This window comes from Medicago truncatula, chromosome 3 (genome assembly GCF_003473485.1).
Source record: "Medicago truncatula cultivar Jemalong A17 chromosome 3, MtrunA17r5.0-ANR, whole genome shotgun sequence".
Taxonomy (NCBI): domain Eukaryota; kingdom Viridiplantae; phylum Streptophyta; class Magnoliopsida; order Fabales; family Fabaceae; genus Medicago; species Medicago truncatula.
The window spans coordinates 49,434,761-49,454,835 of NC_053044.1; the positions used below are offsets into that span (position 1 = coordinate 49,434,761).

The 20,075-nt window shown below is 34.2% G+C and overlaps 3 protein-coding genes across 5 annotated transcripts; 1 reads left to right on the top strand and 2 right to left on the bottom strand.

The window, feature by feature from the left end:
* Positions 1-5,515: 5,515 nt before the first annotated feature.
* On the top strand, positions 5,516-8,022 carry LOC11433372 (uncharacterized). Its single transcript, XM_003602844.4, has 2 exons — positions 5,516-6,293; positions 7,704-8,022. The coding sequence occupies exons 1-2, from the start codon at positions 5,641-5,643 to the stop codon at positions 7,720-7,722; spliced, it is 672 nt and encodes a 223-aa protein (XP_003602892.1). The 5' UTR covers positions 5,516-5,640; the 3' UTR covers positions 7,723-8,022.
* Positions 8,023-8,172: 150 nt separating this feature from the next.
* Positions 8,173-12,930, bottom strand: LOC11423207 (geranylgeranyl transferase type-2 subunit alpha 1). The gene is made up of 8 exons (XM_024779576.2): positions 12,593-12,930; positions 12,353-12,509; positions 12,063-12,223; positions 11,863-11,967; positions 10,327-11,097; positions 10,029-10,209; positions 9,128-9,311; positions 8,173-8,795 (listed from the first exon to the last, which is right to left on the bottom strand). The coding sequence occupies exons 1-8, from the start codon at positions 12,706-12,708 to the stop codon at positions 8,410-8,412; spliced, it is 2,061 nt and encodes a 686-aa protein (XP_024635344.1). The 5' UTR covers positions 12,709-12,930; the 3' UTR covers positions 8,173-8,409.
* Positions 12,931-15,627: 2,697 nt separating this feature from the next.
* LOC11432283 (double-stranded RNA-binding protein 1) lies at positions 15,628-19,685 on the bottom strand. Of its 3 annotated transcripts, XM_039831752.1 has the most exons (4): positions 19,471-19,685; positions 18,207-18,475; positions 17,099-17,581; positions 15,628-16,894 (listed from the first exon to the last, which is right to left on the bottom strand). In XM_039831752.1, the coding sequence occupies exons 1-4, from the start codon at positions 19,496-19,498 to the stop codon at positions 15,890-15,892; spliced, it is 1,785 nt and encodes a 594-aa protein (XP_039687686.1). In that variant the 5' UTR covers positions 19,499-19,685; the 3' UTR covers positions 15,628-15,889. The 3 variants fall into 3 exon arrangements, with proteins under 3 accessions (XP_039687686.1, XP_013461691.1, XP_003602894.2); XM_013606237.3 differs by having other exon boundaries at positions 15,628-17,581; positions 18,207-18,469; XM_003602846.4 differs by having other exon boundaries at positions 15,628-17,581.
* Between the last annotated feature and the right edge of the window lie 390 nt (positions 19,686-20,075).

The following is a 20,075-nucleotide window of genomic DNA, read 5'->3' on the forward strand; positions in this document are numbered from 1 at the left end:
GAGAGATGATGAGTGGTTAGAAAGGAGGGTCCGAAATCAAAAACGCAAAATTGCAGAGGGATGAAATTAAAAAAACGTACATTTTGTTCATTCCTCTCCCTCTATTTTTTCTTCTTCATCTCCAACCCCAATTAAAACTCTACCATCTTAAGCATTAACATATTTTAGTCTGCTAGTATCAAGCATCATTCACATGTTAAACCACAGCATGAACAGAAATAAACCCATTTTTTCCATTTAGTGTTAAACCCAAACCCAAAAATTCATAAATCCTCAAACAAGACTGATCCAAAAGCACCCTTTTGTTCATGCAACAACTCAAAAATCCAAAACATACACGTTTTAATTCATCCAAAAGGGTACTCGATTCAACAAGAAAAAACAAATTTTGGAAGAGAAACTTGAAAGGAGAAATTGTGAGTAAGTGAGTTAACTAGAGATGGGTGAAAAGGAACCGTTTACTTGCATGATTCGAGAATGTCCCACAAATTATTGACCCCCATTGTTGTAATGGAGAATGAGTGATTGTTCTACAGGTTTGAGAGGGATAATTTCAGAGTATCAAATCTCAAACGCTTGATCCAAAAATACACCTAGATGTGCAATGTTTCTTCTTCTCCTTTCGTTCCATGATTCTTTTTCTTGTTTCAATAGAAAAGAAAGAAAAAGAAGTAGATATTTGCAATTCGTTCAGCCATGTTTCTGTTGGTGATTCCCCATGTTACTTCTCTTTTTGAACGCATTCAACAACACACTCAGCTCACCCTTCTTTTCTATTCTTCACATGAAATCAATGAATTCAAGTGGTATCATGAGCCTTTACCTAGTGTGAAGTGTTCTTGATTTTGGGGAGAAAAACTAAGAATATGTTGATGCACTCTTATCATCAAAAATCCAACACATACACATTTTTAACTGGGGTTGGAGATGAAGAAGAAAAAGTAGAGGGAGAGGAATGAACTAAATTTACTTTTTTTTTTTTTTAATTTCATCCCTCTGCAATTTTGCGCTTTTGGTTTTGGTCCCTCATTTCTAGCCACTCATCATCTCTCTTGACACATAAGCAAGCTTTTGCCAACTCACACTTCACCACGTATGTCTCCGTCTGCCACCACAACGTTTTTGTAACGGGAGGGATGAATTGCAAACGATTGGCAACTTACAAGGATGATTTTGAAACAAAAAAAGATACAGGGATGATTTGCAAAAACATGCGAAATTACAGGGACGATTTGCATATTAAAGCCTAAAATAAATAAGCCATATAGTCATCCACATGGAGATATCAATTTTTTTTATTTTATTTTTATTTTAATGAGTCACATGTGTATATATTACTTATTAATAATTTTATAATACCTAATAAAAACGCAATCTTGCCAATCCAACATCTCACATGAATTTTTTAAATAAGGCTTACTAATCATTTATCAATCAACTCTATATCATTATATCTAATTTTTTAATGTTAAAGGGGTGTGTGACCCACATCAAAAGAGAGTGTTTATGGACATAAGAACAACATTGTCGATGGTCTTATCCCATCATTTTTCAAACATATGAACACAAAAATGTGGGTCCCATAATTTTTAACTCTCTTATTGATTGTTCTTCGGATACTAATTAAAGGATGGTGTTGTCTCTCGACATTTTTTAAGCTTTCTCAAACATGACAATAGTATTGTCCTCCTCTCTCTTCCATTATATGGGCGCATATCTTCTAATGGCATCATAATAGTAATAAATTAAAAAAAAATATATATTCATTAGATGAGTTTTACATGTATATATCATCTATTTATAATCCTTTTAATAAAAGTATATATTAATGACTCAGTAATAATAAACCAAAAAGAGTACACTAATATGTACTTTAATACGTGCATTTAAAAAACGGGTTTATCTAACATGTGCAACATTACATGTTAAAACAATTAATAGTAGTAACTTTTTTTTTTGAAAAACAATTATTTGTTCAAAAGTAATATATTTAATATTAAATGTACAAGTTTCAATATAAAATTTCTATTTTAAACTTCTTAACCTGTGCAAATTTGCACATGATAAAAAAACCCTTGAAAAATAAATAAAACGATATTAAAAAAAGAAGAAGCAAGAATCACATGAATTTTTGATGGTGAGACCAACTTTTATCTACTTTCTTTTCTATTTGAATCAGGGACTCGTTAGTTGTTAAAGTGGAAGAGAGTTCTTATATAGTTAGACTATGTGTTATTCCGTCTCACCTCGTCAGCACAATAGAAAATCATCCCTCAAACACTTAGATCCTCATTGTCGGTTTACGTTGCCGTCTCTAGGGACAAACCACCTAAACCCAATGACAATTTCAACTATTTTGAAGCATATTTCATTGTCGAATTAAACCCCGTTCGATTTCGATTATGGTGTCTTTGCTTGCTCGAAGAATCAAGCGATATCATTTCTTTTCATTTCTCTTGCTTAGGAAATTATGGTTTCCAAATTTATAAGCAATACATTTGAATATAAATGTTACCAGATTGTTCTTCCATCAAACAAATGAGTTATGATTGAGATCAGATTGTTTTTCATTTAGCAAATGATTTCTATCCTTTAAAATGGTAATTATATTATTGAAATTGTTGTCAAGTTTGAGTAGTTAGGATACAGAGAGTGAGGTCGAGGTTTAGACCTAGGTACATACTTTCACGTTAAACTCGCAGTCCCCCGATACCTTAACTACCCCAAACTTGATGATAATTTCAACCATTTCAAGGATCATATTTCATTGAAGAATGAAAAATCATCTGATATTGATCATGTCTTTGTTGCTTGATGGGAGAACCAATATCTTTTATCTTCATTTGTCTTACTTATGAACAAACATACACAGTTCATAACTAAGACAAATAAATATAAACAATGTTGGTCGGCCTTCCTAACAAACAACAAATGCATGATCAGAATCAAATAGTTTTTCATTCACAATGAATTTTGATCCTTTTAAATGGAGACTATATCATTGGATTTGTCTTTAGGTTTGGGCTAATTAGGGTATGGGGGAGTGTGAATGTGAGGGAAGTCTGATTCTGTTCCTAGCGGCAGCGGCGTGTGGAACAAACATAGGCACATACCTCCCCTTGTCGCCACACTCCCTTGTTACGTTAACTACTCAAAAACAGACGACAATTTGAATCATTTTGAAGAATTGTACTTCATTGCATAATGAAAAATTGTTTTGAAGGTCCTCAAGGTTGGAAGTGGTTTCCATTACTCTTCTTGCAACGAGGAGGTCCTTCAATTCGCCTATGACACAAATAGAAACCGGATTGCTCCGAACACTAAAGCGGTGCAACAACTGCACCCCACAGCTGATCAACCACCAAAACTTCCCTTCTATTATATACAAATGTCAAAAAGTCGTGGATTGTGGGGATTCTTATTCTAGTGATTCTACTAAGTGTGTATTTGTTGTAGTAGTGGAAGTGAAAAAAAGAACGTTTGGATTGATTCTACATTTTGCAGCTTTGTTATTTTCACGGCAAAATTGCGTAGGGACACGAGAATCTTGCTTTTGCTGCATATCCAAACAATGCATAAGCTTCAAATATCGTGACCTTAAAATGTGTAGGCATCAAAAGTTCTTGGTAACCGAAATCTAAATTTTAATCTGATTGAAACAGTATCAGACAATATTATAATTGGTTGTCATATACCTCTCTCAAAATATACTCAAACAATTTTTGAAGTGATGATTCTTTTGTTCCTCACACGCTCAATACTCACACCTTGATGTCAACAAATCTAAAAGCTATAGCAACATTTAGACCTTTGTAATACCTGAATTACAACAAGGAGGTAATGATACTCTTCCTAGTTGACACTTGCACAAGGCCGTCAAGGTGTAGATTGCTCAATTTTTGAAAAGATAGCATATGCTACAATGGATGAAGAAGCATGAGATGTATTAAATTGTCATGCACATGAGGGAAGAATAAAAAAAAAAAATCCAAGAATAGAATATAAAAAAATATGAGATCTCCAATTTAGATAAGTAGAAGAAGGAAAATTAGATAGCAGAATTTAAGCAAGTTATAATATACTTCGATATCAAGCTTTTGAGAAGAAAAAAAGAAAGAAGATGTACCACTGTACAATTGGATTACATAGTGCCACCACCGTTTGGTTTTTGGCTAAAGAATGAATTTATGTACTTGCTTAATAGCTAAAGTGTTTAAGCCTTAAAAAGGGTATGCATCATCCCCCTAAACCTAGACTAACTTTGAAGAATTATGGATAATTTATCTACCAAACAATTAGAATTAGACACACAAATACACTCACATGTGGTACTTACTACAAATTAAGTTTCACTTCACTTATAAATTTATGTTTGTGGCTAATTTTAATTGGTTGTTGGGTTAAATATCCACAATTTATTGAAAATAACATAGAAAAAGCCTTAAAAAAACAAATCTTATTACTCTCATTTCTTTACGAGACAGATTAGTAAATGCCACACCATAGGTAAGTCCAAGTATGCCGAACTTGGTGATGCAAGCTTGTGATCTAAATAGGGACATTAAGATGTTGGAAAGTCTTTGATGTGTGGAAAAAAATATATATAAAAAAAAAACAGTAAGTCCAAGCATATTTGAGTGTTATTGATTTTTCAGGCCAAGAGAGAAAAAAGTTTGACCCAAGAAAGAGACACTCTTGTGGTGACAGATTTTTTCCTAAAACAATTTTGTTGTGATGATAGAGTTAAAAAAGAAAGAGTGGACCCCAAAAGTAGCACATCATTCTTGACTTTCTGTGATTAAGATAGCTGAACTCGTGTCAAAAAGGTCTCCTTATTTATTATTTATAGATTATTTTTTGACAAGTCTTTTTTTTTTTTTTTTACTATTTATAGATTATATTTGCTATTCTTTTCTGTTAATCTATGCAGTATGCACATACCTAACAATAATATCTATTTTTATGGAATTCATCTGTTTTTTTCTTCATCGAATTACTACATTACACAACTCTTCCTATTATTCAAGAAAACAAAGTTTTATAAATATGTGAGAAGTTGTGTCATATTGAAATTGGACACAGCTTATTTACCTCTTTTTATCAATAATTTTGTTGATTAAATTGATCAACATAAAAAACACATTTATAGTTAAATTGACTATCTACAAATAAATTATTAATAAAAAATATGTTTATAAATGATTTGTAATTTTGATAAATTCAATTATTATAATCTAACAATCTAATCACACGGATCTCTTTTAATTTGACCAAAAGTCTTATTCAAATTTAATCTTAAAATACAACTATATTAGTAAATCATAACTGTGACATATATATTACAATTCAAAGAATTAGTCTAAATAGTTGAATGCATTAAAAAAACATTAAACTGGTTGTTTATCCTATCAATTTTCTTCTAGAAAAAGTATAATGATATTATTTTTTTGCGATAAAAGATAAGATTTTAATTTTTAAAAACAAAATGAAAAGCGTGGCGGCTGCCGTCTGTCTAAGGTCAAGTTGAACTTAAACTATTGAATCTATAAACTTTTGAATTCCGATTCTCAAAACACACACACACACACTTATTCTTCTTCTCACACCCCCCAGAAAAACCTAACACCCTCGCCGGAGAAAATGGAGATTACAGAGAAACAAGCGATGTACCGCGACATCGGTTTACAAGTCATCATGATCCTCGCAATGGCTTTAATCTTCCTCAGCATGCACGGAATTCCTCAAAAATTCCTCGCAAAACTCCGATTCCAAAACCGAAAAGCAATCAAAGCAAAGCGGCACTTCGTACGTGGCGCTCAGCTTCTCACACAAGCTAGATCTTCCAAAAACAAATCCAGATCCGCCATCAACAACCTCGCAAACGAAGCCTTAGGCGAAGCCGAAAAAGCGATCGAACTCGATCCAAAAGACGCCGCTTCGTATCTTCTCAAAGCTATGATTCTCGATCTTCAAGGTTTTCGTACTTCCGCTCTTGAATCACTCGACGCCGCGTTGTCTCCTCTCGCCGCCGGTTCGCTTGAGCAAGGTGAACGTGGTGATGCGTTGTTTAAGAGAGCTGAGTTGAAACTTGCAACGAGTGAACGCGGACGAGTTGACTCGGCGTTAGCGGATTTGACTGAGTCGGTGATTTTGAGTCCGAAAAACGCCAAAGCTTGGTGTGCGTTGGGAGAGTGTTATGAAGGGAAGAAGATGGACGAGGAAGCGAAGAAAGCTTATAAGGAAGCTCATGAATTGGCGCCACAATATTCAGTGCCTGTAGAAGCACTTAACAGGTTGGGTTCATAATCGATTTTTGTAGATTATAAGTATATCGTAGTAACTAAAATCGTTGTTGTTAAATGTTCAATTAAAAAGACTGAAGAGTTAAGCGAGTATTAATAAATTATTCTGGCGCGTGTTTGTTTATCGGTTCAAGTGTGAAAAATCAACTAACTAATTGGAGTACTAATTAATTGAAGCAGTTTGCTTTAATCGCTTCTGTGCTATTTGGATTCTAACTGAATTTTCAATCTCATTCCTTCATACAGTATCAATCGCTTCTGTGCTATTTACATATTGGAAATGTTAACAGTGTTCAGGAACACTTTTTAAGTATTTTAGATGGTAAATATTATATAAAAAAAAGTTGTGTGTTAATGCATTAGAAATTGTAATAGTTGATTTTTTAAAAGAATAATTGTCAAATTTGGGCCCGGAGCACTGGTGAATAAGACCCTAGTACTGTTTTTCCATATTGTCCTATTTAGCACGGAGTCGTTGCAGCACTACTCTCTATAAGCCACACATGGGATGTTTTTTGACCCTTTCACTTACAATTTTCATGACGTGACTGCGAATCCATGGGATGCATACCATTTAAGCTTCAAATGATGGAAAATTAATTTTATTAGTTCATTTATTTCGTTGTTTTGTCCCTTCACTTGTTTCCTCTTTTTAACTTTTGATTGACAAAAATTATTTTTTGATTGAAAACTTAATTTGGTCCCTACCTAAACAGTTTAATCACCCGTTAAAATAAAATAAAATAACAGTTTAATCATCGTATCTTCAATAAATGTAGGCATTAAGTTGTCTCAATTTTTTTTACAGGATTAAAAGTTTTTTTTCCATGAACTTTGGATATCACATTTTTGGTCATGATTAAAATGAGTCTTCACTCGTAGGTTTGTATTAGTGGACGTGATTGAACTTATTACTGTTTTATAACTTCAACCTCATGTCCTTTCACCCTTGTGATTTTACTAAAGACTTTCCTAATGAACATTCGTTGCACTCTAAATTCAATTGAGTTGATTCAAAGTGTTTTTTGTTTGTCAATTACCGATACTATTGTCGTATGTATTTGCTGTGGTGTTGATGCTGCAGTAGCCCATATTGATGACTACTTTTCATCACCACTTTTTCTTTGTGCCACCTTTTCTCCTCGGCTCATCCACTAGAGTACAATATATTGATTAATTTTTACAAGCACTAGAGTATATTGATTTTCACTTTAAAATATAAGTATAATAAAATAATCTCAAGAGTTTTGACTATGACTATTGGACAACATTTCATGGCATCACGGTTTGGTTTCATTAGAAAGTATATCTGATGTAGAGTATTTAACTTTTTTCATCAACAATACGATTCATACCACCGATTGTCTCTAGTACTAACTTTGTCTGTTGAGTTTGATTCAGCAATGTAACAAAAGATTAGGAGCTGTCTTGAACATCTATTGGGGAAGAATGTCTGTTGGAGAGGTGTTTCATTAGCTATGCACCATGTCATTTCAGTGTTTCGTGGCTTTGGCAGGATGTAAGGAGCAAATAAGGTGGTGCTCAGTGAAGGCTCAAGCAGTATATCAGCAACATCAAAGCTGTTCTGGAAAGAAAAATAAATAAATTTGTGTACCCCTTGTGTTGGTTTCTACGTGGTTGTTCTCATAAATGTATACATCCCTATAAGACACATTTGAAATTGAGTACTTCGTTGAATGAAAATTTTCCCTTTTAACTATTTCTAGGTTTTAACTTACAGCATATCATTAATTAAAAAAAACTGATGCATATTAAAGATCGTACTTTTTCTCGAGGATCATGCAAATTGCACCTTCATTGCTAAGGCTAAGGTAAAGGAAGGAGTGAGATTTGAACAAGGGGATATCACTTATCAGAGACATTATTTGGTGTTGATGGGGAGTAAAATAAGTTATCCACCTTTACATGTGCAATCGTACTACCAATATCCACACCTATGATGACAACACGGACCAAAAGTTAAACAGTTAAAGAAATGTCCATTATCAAAAACAGGTTGTACACAGTGAATCGTCTTCTTCATAAAGTATATCTTTACTTTATACCATAAGCATAAAACTGTATCCTTAAAAGCCAATAAAGGTCATTATAACTCTTCATCATTTAGCAACTTCAATGTAGGCAAAACTTTAACGATAAATGATGCGAAGTTCTCATCAGCAACTGCATTTCCTGCTATGTTCAAATCAGTCAAGTTCAAGCTTTCAAATATCAAGAAAGCTTCCCAAAACTTTGTGGCACTATAACTGCCACAAAGGATTTCAAAACGGTCCCAGGCAAACACTTCACTGTGTGCTAAAGGAGAAGAGCATAGGTATCTTCGCGTGTCAATTGAGTGAGATCCTAGCTCATTGCAAGAGATATTCAACACTTTAAGTGACTTGAGCAATCTGAGAGGCCCCAAGGCAGTGAAACTACCAAATTTATTATGACTCAGATTTAAACAAGATAGAAGTTGCATGGCCTCCAATCCTGTCAAAAAATTCACTGTCAGACCCTTTTCCAACTTCTTAAACGCAATGGTAACAGCTAAAATTGCCAAAGGTGATAAGCAAAGTGGATATTGCAAGAAACTGATGAAAGTAAATTTATTAATTTTCATTCAACCATTAACATCAATATTCTCATTAAAACTTGGGGTTAGCAAAAAGTAGATAACTTGAGCAACAGCAGGATCAAGCACAATGGCATATTAGAGTTTATGTTGATGACCACACCCGGTAATAATAACCCTAAATTATAGAGATGTTTGAATGGAGGGAAAAGGTAAGATATAATTTTTTTATAAATTATGGAATTTCTACCTTCAATTGATCGAAGTTCATTGTGGCTAAGGTCTAGCATTTGCACCCACAGTAAATTCTCAAAGGAACCCATCCGTGACAACGATAGATTTTGTAACCGTAGACACACATAACTAGTATTTGTTTCTGATGCGTCTTTATAGTAGTGGCAATATGGTATTAAAGACTCTCTAGATGAAGTTATCTGCATAATCCTCAAAACAAAAACAAAAACAAATAAAAATTATTTATTGTAGAAGGAATAGAAAATTTGAAATAATACATTGCTTCATAAAAGCTTTTAAATTGAAGTGCATTTTCATAGAAAAAAACGGTTGACAGAAAAGGAAAAAAAGGTAGAAAGTTGCATTTATTCTAAGAATTCAAGCTCGGAGTTTGTTTTAAGTATTTTCTTTTCCACTTTTTTTTCTCATTACCAGAAGAGAACCACAGAAAGAGAGTAAATTATCAGTTGTGCATGTACGAGGCAAAGATGCTCCCATCAGATATTCAGACAGCCGATTTTACAATCGTGCAAAGAGCATAAATTATAGGCCCAGTCACAGCCCATTTACTCAAAAATATTCTCCATCATCTGAGTTTTGGTATAAAATCTTTGTACTTCTCACTTTTCCTATTTCAGCATAAACTTTTCTTTTGACTGAGCAATCTCATGAACATTCTACGGTTTGAATTGTTCCATTTCTTTAATTCCCTATCTTATTCTTTGACTTAGACTAAAATTCCAACTCGTTAACATATTTTTTTCAAGCACGGAGTTGGCTATAAAGTATTTTTGTTTCCACATTTTTTCTCATATCCAGATTAGAATCACAGAAAATCTTTAGTTTTTTTTCTTCCAGAAAATTCATTAAAAATAAATACACTAAAAGATGTTCAATACTGAAAGAGAGTAAATTACCTGCTGAAGTAATAGCAGACTGTGCTCATCCTTGTAGTATAGAGAATGTGTTGGATCCAACTTCATCAGCTCGGTGTAAAGCTTGAGAACTTCTTCGGTATGATTTTTTCTTTTATCATGTTGGGGTGATAACAAATCAAGAGCGATCAAAAGTCTTGCAAGTGTAAGCTTTCTAATTTTACTACAAAAGTCAAACAGAGCACAACATCAAATTGAAATATAACTGGAAATAATGGAAAAGAACTTACTAGGTGGCATCTCAAACCATAAAGCAATACATTTATCGGATGCACCTTACCAGTCTGACAAATCTTGAAAATTAGTTATTTCTTCATCAATTGCCTCCATGCACCAATTGGAAGTTGTTGGAATATGGTGATCAGCAGATACAGCGGGATTTGATTCTTCAAAATGATCAATTTTTCGGAAATCATTGTCCTTCCATGAAGTCAACTTTCCACGTTGCCCATCAACAGGTTCTGTATAAGCAGTCTGCACACACACTTCAAAAGTAATTTGGGAAGGAGCCCCATAATGATATCCATTTGAAGATAAAATACCCATGGAATGTCCAATGTTGATCTCTATAGAATAGGTTTTTGATAGTTGGAGCTTCATATTTCCCATGTTTAGGTACACAACCCAAACTTGAGCAGTACTTGAGTTATTTGTAGAAAGTGGTTTCCAAACAAGATCTTCCTTCAAGAGCTCAGATTTAACAACCACTGTAGACGAGTTGACACCTTCAACAGCTTGATTGAAACATAGAATTACTGGAAGTGTTTTTGTGTCTGATAATGTACTATTCAACAGAGACAAACCAGAACCATGTAGGGAGTTGTTTCCATTCAGTGTTATATTAGCTCCATGAGATGGCCAAGATGAAACGAGCAGAGGAGCATCATTTTTCACGGTTTGATCAATAAGCCAAAGATGATAAAACCAACCACTCTGATCATCTGAATCAGTAAAAATAGCACTGTGGACATACTTATACTCCTCTTGCAAAACCTTTTCTTTATGGGAAAATCCTTCGGCCTTTCTTTTAAATAAAGTAGATAAAAGCACGCTGAAAAATTATCAATGGAATGGAATATGTATTAATAGAATTGGTTAATCAAGAGCCACATTAAACAAAATCTCAAAGAATGTAATTTGTTGGCTAGAAAAAAAATATACTGAATGCAAAACGAAAAAAAAGATTCTGCTACTATAAAAGCATAGTACATATGGCCTGGTTGTAGTACACACATGACACAGACCATAAACTTCCTTGCACTGTTGAAACATCTCTCATATTCAAATGATAAAATGCATTGCATCATGATCATTCAAGATCTTGGAAGCACCAGAAGGGTTAAACTTTTAAATACAAGCAACTGATATACAATGAGATTGTTTATGAGAATCTTCTAGAATGCTCCAAAGGTAGCAGCCAATTGATTATTAACCATACTAAAAGAATATTTTTTTTCAAATACCTAGATGGGTGTAGGCATGCAATCAAACCACTGTTGTCGGCCACAACTTATCACGCATAAATACCAGTACATATCCTAGATATATGTCAATGTTTGTTTCCAGAACATAAGTAAAAAAGCAAACATATGTGGACAAATCAATCTTGTGTATGCCAATATGTAAACAAGATATGTGGTAAAACTATGTATCATAGAACATCTTTCTGAGCATTGAAATTTAATGCTTTTTCAAAGACAAGCAAAACAGTTTACAACAAATATATTAAAATGAGCGCAATTTCATCGAAGAAACACATATAACAATTTCAACCATCACCATAATGATCTGTCGAAAGAGTAAGTTTTTAGCATACCTCCTATTATGCCACGCAGAGTAATTACTAAAATTAACCCCTATCACTTTCTCTGTGTATTTCAACTCATCCTCATCAGATATTTTCATTAGTGCAGTAACAAATCTGAAAGTAATATCAAAACAAAAAGTGTCATCATCAGCCTCTCAAATTGAAAATAAATTTCCTTTTCTTTTTATCAAAAGGGATAAATAGTTAACCTTCGGTAATTCCAAGCGTGAAAATTCCGTGCATCAGCCTTCTGAAAATCATTCAGAAGGCGCAATTCATTATCTATGGATGAATGCCCTTTGCTAAGCACCCATTTTCTATGATGCCATGCACCATATGACTTGAAATTCTTTTTCAACGCATTCTCCACCTAAACAATACAAAATAACCAAATCACAATTCCACATTTTCCAATGACATAGAACATTGTTCGAATTTTACATGATACTATTCAATTCAATTAAATTACTTGAAAAAGTAAATACAATAAAAATCTCACCACTTTGAGCTCCTGATCAAAGAGAGATGCATCAGAATCGGAATTGGATTCAGAGAGATTGTGTTGAACGGCGAGTTTCCTGTAATTCCAAGCTGTGTAACATTCTGGATTAATTTCTAGAAGCTTCGCGCTCAAATCTAAAGCTTCTTTGGTATAACTGCAACCAGATTTATTCAAATAAAATCAAAACGAAAATAAAAAACAAAAACTAAGCGAAAGAAAAGAGAAAAATGAACGTACATGCGATTTTGGTGATTAGCAAGGAATTGAGATTGAAGTGAATGAAGCTTTTCAGCTTTGGCTGATAAAACTGATTCATCTTCTTCCTTCAACGGTTTACGAGGTCGACCGTGCATTTTGTTCGAGTGAGGGTTTTTGAGTGGTTTAGTTAGAAGTTGAAGCGAAGTAACTGAGAGAAGAGGCGGTGCAGAGAACCTACGGCGGCGGAGATGGCGGAGTAGAGAGAGGTGGTTGGCGGATCTGAAGGAGCAGAAGGAGGGTGGCTGACAACGGAAATCAGTGGGTTTGTTTGAGAGGAGGGTAAGAGATCCTATGTAGTGAAATATAACTATATTACTTAATAGTTAAGTACTTAAGCGATAAATATAAATACGGTGACTTAGAAAATAAGTAATATTATGTCACAAAAATTTAATTTTGGACATCCAGTTATGATATTTATAACAGTGTAAACATTTTTTTTTTTCCCTTCTCGTAGACAGAATTGTAGATATCACTGAAAACTCATACACCGCTCTATATTTGAATTTGGTAAAAGTATTTAATCTAACAATTTGAGCATTTTTGTTGAGATAAACTTTATAGACTAGGGTTGGAAAAGAGTCGAGTCGAATCGAATTTGTCTAAGTTCGACTCAACTCGTTAAGAATTGACTTGGTTCGAACCTCGATTTAAGTTTGACACGAACTTTTTTTCAGCTCAAGTTCGGCTCGTTTAAAGTTCACAAACAGTTTGGTTCGGCTCATTGAGTTCAATTCGTTTGTTCAAAACATAAGTTTAGATAAGGAAATGAGTAAAGTCACTTGAACCATGTAACTCAATATTCAAATAATTTAGTTATATTACATAGTAATTAACATTGGTATGCAACCACCAAATCTAATTTTTCCTTCTTATCTCATATGCTTCTCTTATTTTAGTAGCTCGTTTTTATCGTATTATTGCTAAGTGTTTGTCTTAGTTTATAAAGAATTATATATAATCAATTATCTAATTGTGTAAAATCAATTATATATAAATTTAATAAAAAAAATTAAGTGTTATATATATATAATCGAGTCATCTCGTGAACTAAACGAATAGAACTACATATAACTCAAGTTCAGCTTAATTAGTTGACGAACTTAATTTTTGTTCAAGTTCAGCTCATTTGGTTCATTTTGTAAAATCTCAAATGAAAGTTTCAAACATGAGAAAAAACTCAAATTTAATACTTTAGCAATTGACTTGACATTTTGTAAAAAAAAAAAAAAAAAAAGCAATTGACTTGACTTAGTTTTTCTATTTTTTTCGTTCAAAAAAATTAAGAGTTATATTATATATCTTCCGATCATCTATTTTTAATAACTTTATCTTTATCTTTATCACTCTCTAACCAATCAATCTTTGTTATCTAAATAATTTTATTTTAAAGGTAGAAAAACCATTTTCACATTCACTAGCATCTATTTGTATTGAGTTCTTAGAGCAAATCTAGAAATGGATTGAGGTTAAGTATAACTTTTATAGAAAAATATCACTAGAGATCATGAATCAGTTAGAAACACGTGTGATCAATGAATGTTTTTTTTACAAGCAACCAGCCTTAGCTATGGTAGTAACCGTAAATCACTCAACCAAGTGTAACTTAATTGGATAATTAGGATAATTTCTAGTTACTTGATAGTTTAAGTAGGTCCTCATCAAAGCATCCACACCTAACTTAATCAGACTCCCACTAAGATTTTACAAACGGATTTTATTTTACGGATATACATACAAAAACTATATAATTACACTGTTCATTTCACTAAAAAGTTAGACTATGTTATGCATACAATCCTCTAAACTTTTTGGACAGCATTATTGTTAGAATATTATAATGTACTTGGCTCATGGTTTGCCTTATACAAAAAAAAAAAAAAAAAAAAAAAAAAAAAAAAAAAAAAAAACTTTAGTTGTTTCATTAATTATGTAGAAGTTCGTTTATGATTAGTTAGTTAATTTATCTCGTGAGAGGACATTCAATTTTATAGTTTAGTATCAACACATCCACGCATTCATTCTGTATTTTTATTTTTTAGAAGAAAAAAAAAAAAAAGTACAAAAGTTGGAGAACATGAACCTAACCCAGCGAATAATACAGAAGTGTAAAACAGATCGGACAAAAATCCAGTTTGTGAAACCATATGTATAGGGACAATACACACAAACCAGCAAACCCAACACAGAGAACGAAACCGGATTGAAAAAAAATGTGTAAAAATCCTCAAACATTATAGCAAATCATAGACGAGCACATACTCATCTCTTGAGGAACGATATCTGAATTGACCGTCAATACGATAACAATTTCCCCAATCCACAACTTACAGCAAGAATGGTCATTTCTAGCCAAATCATTCCAAATGATTGAAGCGGATATAACCATATCAAACTCAGTGCAGAAGAAGTAAATCCAAAGCTCTGAACCTTGCAGATCTCAACAAATTTGGAATAGAATCAAGAAATCAAAGACAGGACAACAATCCACCGCAATTCAATGATATGATGTCGGATCAGAAACACAAAATCGTAACTGAACACTCCGGTGTTGATGGAGCCTATCCGAAAGGGTTTGAGAGAGCCGCAACGAACAAAATGAACATTGTTTGGGCCGTCGACGGCAACGGCGACCATAGATCAGCACGAAACCATCCGCCGCCACCTTGGAACCACCCAAAAATGAACCAACGGAGACGACGGTGGTGAAAAGAAACCAAACCAGAACGAAGCTTCTAAACAACACCAGAAGCATCGTGATAGCGGCTGCAATACAATAACCACCAAAGACCTCCGGCGCGGCCCTATGGAAGAACTGGCAAGGGTGGTGCGGGTGGCTATCCTGACTGTCGCACCACCACGAACCTATATCTACATGGTGGAAATTCTGATTTGGATCAGACGGGAAGGGAAGAGAAGAGATTGGAAGCTGGAAGGCGGTGGATTGCTAGAGAGAAGGCAGAGGATGTTTTAGAGAGAGGTTTTTTTGCATTCATTCTGTATTAAACACAAGATAGATTCAATATAACAGTGCATTACCATAAGTAAATAAATGGTTTAAAACACCATAATCAATTATAAATTATCAACTTGCTTTGGTTCATATATCATAGCCTATACTCTATTTTCCTGAGTGACACGCCAACAAAGAAAAAATGTTGAAAATCCTCAAGCTTTCCTACTCCTCTAATGAATGTCTGCTTTTCTTCCATTGTAATCATTCAATTAATAATTAATATTAATACCTGAAGCCACAAAACCCACCTCTCAATACAATCATTCGCCAGAGACCATATCTCCATTGCAATTCTGTTTGTTCATCTCCACGCTCATCGCCAGTATGTATCCCTCGGGAGCAAATGACACTTCTGTGACAACATTCCCAATATTGATCTCTTTGGATTGCAATTCTGTTAACTTCCCACTTTCAAAATTCTCTTGATTATTCAAAACAAATGACTGGTACATCTCTTTCTCATGAAGATTAGTTGATATATCACTCCCAGAATTCTTCATGACTTCTGAAAGGAATGCTGCTTCAGATTTGATTTCCTGGACGCCTGCTAATTTCTCTTCCTCATGATGATTAGTCGAGACTCGGTTCTCAGAATTCGTCATGGCTTCTGAAAGGAATGCTGCTTCAGATTTGATTTCCTGGATGGCAGCTAATGTCTCTTTCTCATGATGATTAGTCGAGACTCCGTTCTCAGAATTCATCGTGGCTTCATCTGAAGGGAATGCTGCTTCAGATTTGATTTCCTGGATGGCAGCTAATGTCTCTTTCTCATGATGATTAGTTGAGACTCCATTCTCAGAATTCATCATGGTTTCATCTGAAGGGAATGCTGCTTCAGATTTGATTTCCTGGATGGTAGCTAACGTCTCTTTCTCATGATGATTAGTTGACACCCCGTTCTCAGAATTCTGCATGGCTTCATCTGAAGGGAATGCTGCTTCAGATTTGACTTCCTGGATGGCAGCTAATGTCTCTTTCTCATGATGATTAGTTGATGCTCCGTTCTCAGAATTCTGCATGGCTTCATCTGAAGGGAATGCTGCTTCCGATTTGACTTCCTTTATGGCACCTAATGTCTCTTTCTCATGATGATTAGTTGGCACTCCGTTCTCAGAATTCTGCATGGCTTCATCTGGTGGGAATGCTGCTTCAGATTTGACTTCCTGGAGGCCAGCTGATGTCTCTTTCTCATGATAATTAGTTGATGCTCCGTTCTCAGAATTCTTCATGGCTTCTGAAGGAAATGCTGCTTCAGATTTGACTTCCTGGAGGCCAGCTAATGTCTCTTTCTCATGATGATTAGTTGATACTCCATTATCATAATACTGCATGGCTTCCGAAGGGAATGCTGCTTCAGATTTGATTTCCTGGAGACCAGCTAATGTCTCTTTCTCATGATGATTAGATGATACTCCGTTCTCAGAATTTTTCATGACTTCTGAAGGGAATGCTGCTTCAGATTTGATTTCCTGGAGGCCAGATTCATCATTAGCACTTGCCAGTGATTCTGCCCCATTATCGATCTTTGCTTCATCACCAGCATTGTCAGCGTTAATACGGCGCTTCTTATTTCTATGCGGTTTCTTCTTGGAATATTTCCCTTTAAAGCGTGATTTCTTAGACTTCGGAGCTTTCGAAGCCTCATCAGCAATAGATTCCGTTGCCCTTTTTCTGGATGGAATGACAGTCAAATGGCCAAACTGGTTTTCAGAAGCCTGAGATGCATTTGTCTGGATAGCTAATAAAGCAGTTCTCGCAGCTTTTATCTCAGCTTCCCTCTTTGTTTTCGCTGTTCCTCCAATATAGAGCATCCCTCCAATGTCAACCGTACACGAATATAATGGTGCCCTGCCTGGTGGTGTGTCATCCTTTTTGCTCTGATACAATGGCATTGCATAATTCATCTTCTGTGCATATTCCTGAAGTAAATTCTTGCACAATCCAGTTTCATGCTGGAAGAAAACACCATTAAAATAATCAGAACCAGAAAATATACAATAACTCGCAAAGCTGTAATATATATGAATACAGAACTTAGTAAGGCATTTATATCTAGAGAAAATCCAATAGGGAACCTCAAATATAATATGCAACAGTTATATTTCATCTCATTATAAACTATCAAGTTTTTTTTTCTTCTTTCTGACAATATATATATAAACAAGTAACAGAAATATTTATCAAATGAAAATTTAAGAGTATCTTTATTTTCAGAAGAATAATATTGGTGACGAGCTGACAGGTAAGAAGGCAGAAAGAAGATACGGCACACTCTCAAGTCTTAATAAAAAGAAAAAAGAAAGAAATACCGATCACATCAACAAAACAATGTACACCAAACTGTTGCATACTAAGAACACTAGAGAAGCAACCATTAGCTAATCAACATAAAGATGGCGAGAAGATAACCACTCTTGAAAGTTGAAAGTAGAAAAGACAGGAATTTGTCCCACAACATAAAAACTTCAAATGTCCCAATGAGCTGAAGAAATGTGAAAAATAATCTGCAACGGTCGCTACACTCGGAACTTTCAATTACTACCAACAGAAAAATTATAATTTGTAAAGACTACTTACAACAGGTTGAGTAATAGACTGGTTAACTTCACCAGTTTTGGCCAACTCCATCAAAGCAACCTCTGCAGCTGACTGCTCTGCTGCTTTACGGTTAAAAAATCCAGCCAAAGAATCATAACGAACATCATTCATAATCACTGTTGACCTGAAAGAAGGTTCATGGGAAGGCCCTTCCTTGGTAGTTTCATACACAGGTGTGCCAAGTCCTGCTTTCTGTGCATACTCTTGCAATTGGCTCTTGAACACATAACAATTTGAAACACCTACCACTTAAAAAAGAAAGCAAATATGAGTTGAGTAACAATTAAGTCAGGTGTTGAATGAAGGAATCAAATTGCTGCCTGCCCTATGAAAGTTTAATTTTTGTTGTTAAACAATCGTAGAGAAAACCTAAATCGGCCACTTGTTGCTTCTCAAATCTTACATCTTGGTCCTAGAATGCATCTATTTCAGGCAACAATGTCAAAAACCATTGAGCCTTTTTTCACAAAGTTGGGTCGGATACATGAATCAATAAAGCCACAAAACCCTATCCAAGGATAAACTATTTATTTACTTATAAATTACTCCTACTGATTTAGCATAATTCTCGTTGGTCTCTCTAAATATGTAACTATTGGACTCTCTTTCGTTAATCATCAACCCTCCTTACTAAAGTCAATTTTCAAATCAATTACATACCTTTATAATATTTTCATAAGAATAATAATATTACTGATAACTAATTTCATTCCAGCCCTTCAAACCAAGTGATTGAACTTAAGTAGTTAATGAGCTCCAGTTAAGAAATAATTGTTCACGAAACCCGAGTATGAATCATAACTGAAACAATTACAGACCAAAAGGTTAAAGACCAAAAAGAAATTCTAACCCCTCCCACAAAAAGTGAGGGAATCCCTCATCTTTTCCTCCGTCCAAAGCCCTCCACTCCTTTTATATTTCACTCTGTAAGATGGATCAAGGGTTTCTGTCCTAGGGTTCCTAAATCGTTGCAACAAGTTAAGTTATGTAATTTTCATTAATAAATTAGTACTTTTTGTATCTATCTCTTGAAGTTACAATCTTTCTCATCTACTCACCCATCCAAAACAATCAAAGGTCAAATTTTTACAATCAAAGATCAAGAATATTATGAGAATATAAAATAGAAGCATTGGTGGTGAAAATAAGCATAAAAAATATGTTTGTTTTTTCAAAATTGGGTTGCAAAAACAAACCCTGAAAAAAGTAAAAAAAGAAAGAGGAAGAGAATAATAGTTACTACCTTGAAAATCTTCGTTAGTGGTGGACATAGTGAGAGAGGTTTGAGAAGATGAAATTGAAGAGTGGTTGGGAGTGATAATTTATTTGTATGCAGTTTTTGGTATAAATAAAAAGTGAGAACAAAGTTGTGTGTACGGTGAGGACAGTGTCGGAATCTGCGCCGTTGTGATTCTATGAAAAGTGTCTCACACGCGTTTTTCTTTTCATTCTCACACAGTTTCGTGAGTGAACATCGAATATATATTTTTATAAATCATATCGATCTAAATCTAATCTAAACTAAGAGTGTGTTTGGATGGCGGAATATTTTGAGGTAATGTAATGTTTCGAGGGAATTCACCTTAAAATATTCTCCATCCAAACACACTTTAAGAATATTTAGTGAGATTGTCAAGAATAACTAAAGTGTGAGATTAGTGTCAAGAATAAGTGAAGATTGTATGGTGAACTTGAAGAAAGTGTCAAGACCTTTGTTAAGAAGACAAAAGTATAAATAATTGATGAGTTTAATCAAGTAGATATCAATTTTTAAAGTTGTAACGTAATAAATACACGATTATCAAGATAAATTATTTTCATTAGACTTTTTATCAAATGCCTTTAAAA

What these genes read in the sequence shown, in the direction of transcription:
- LOC11433372 (XM_003602844.4), top strand. Translation starts at nt 5,641, where the DNA reads ATGGAGATTACAGAGAAACAAGCGATGTACCGCGACATCGGTTTACAA.
- LOC11423207 (XM_024779576.2), bottom strand. Translation starts at nt 12,708, where the DNA reads ATGCACGGTCGACCTCGTAAACCGTTGAAGGAAGAAGATGAATCAGTT. An exon ending in GCTAATCACCAAAATCGCAT is followed by an intron (nt 12,510 to 12,592) that starts GTACGTTCATTT and finishes ATCTGGTTGCAG; the next exon opens with TTATACCAAAGAAGCTTTAG. An exon ending in TGAACTTCGATCAATTGAAG is followed by an intron (nt 8,796 to 9,127) that starts GTAGAAATTCCA and finishes ATTTTTTGACAG; the next exon opens with GATTGGAGGCCATGCAACTT.
- LOC11432283 (XM_003602846.4), bottom strand. Translation starts at nt 19,498, where the DNA reads ATGTCCACCACTAACGAAGATTTTCAAG. An exon ending in CACTAACGAAGATTTTCAAG is followed by an intron (nt 18,476 to 19,470) that starts GTAGTAACTATT and finishes TTCTTTTTTAAG; the next exon opens with TGGTAGGTGTTTCAAATTGT. An exon ending in AGTCTATTACTCAACCTGTT is followed by an intron (nt 17,582 to 18,206) that starts GTAAGTAGTCTT and finishes GTTTTCTTCCAG; the next exon opens with CATGAAACTGGATTGTGCAA.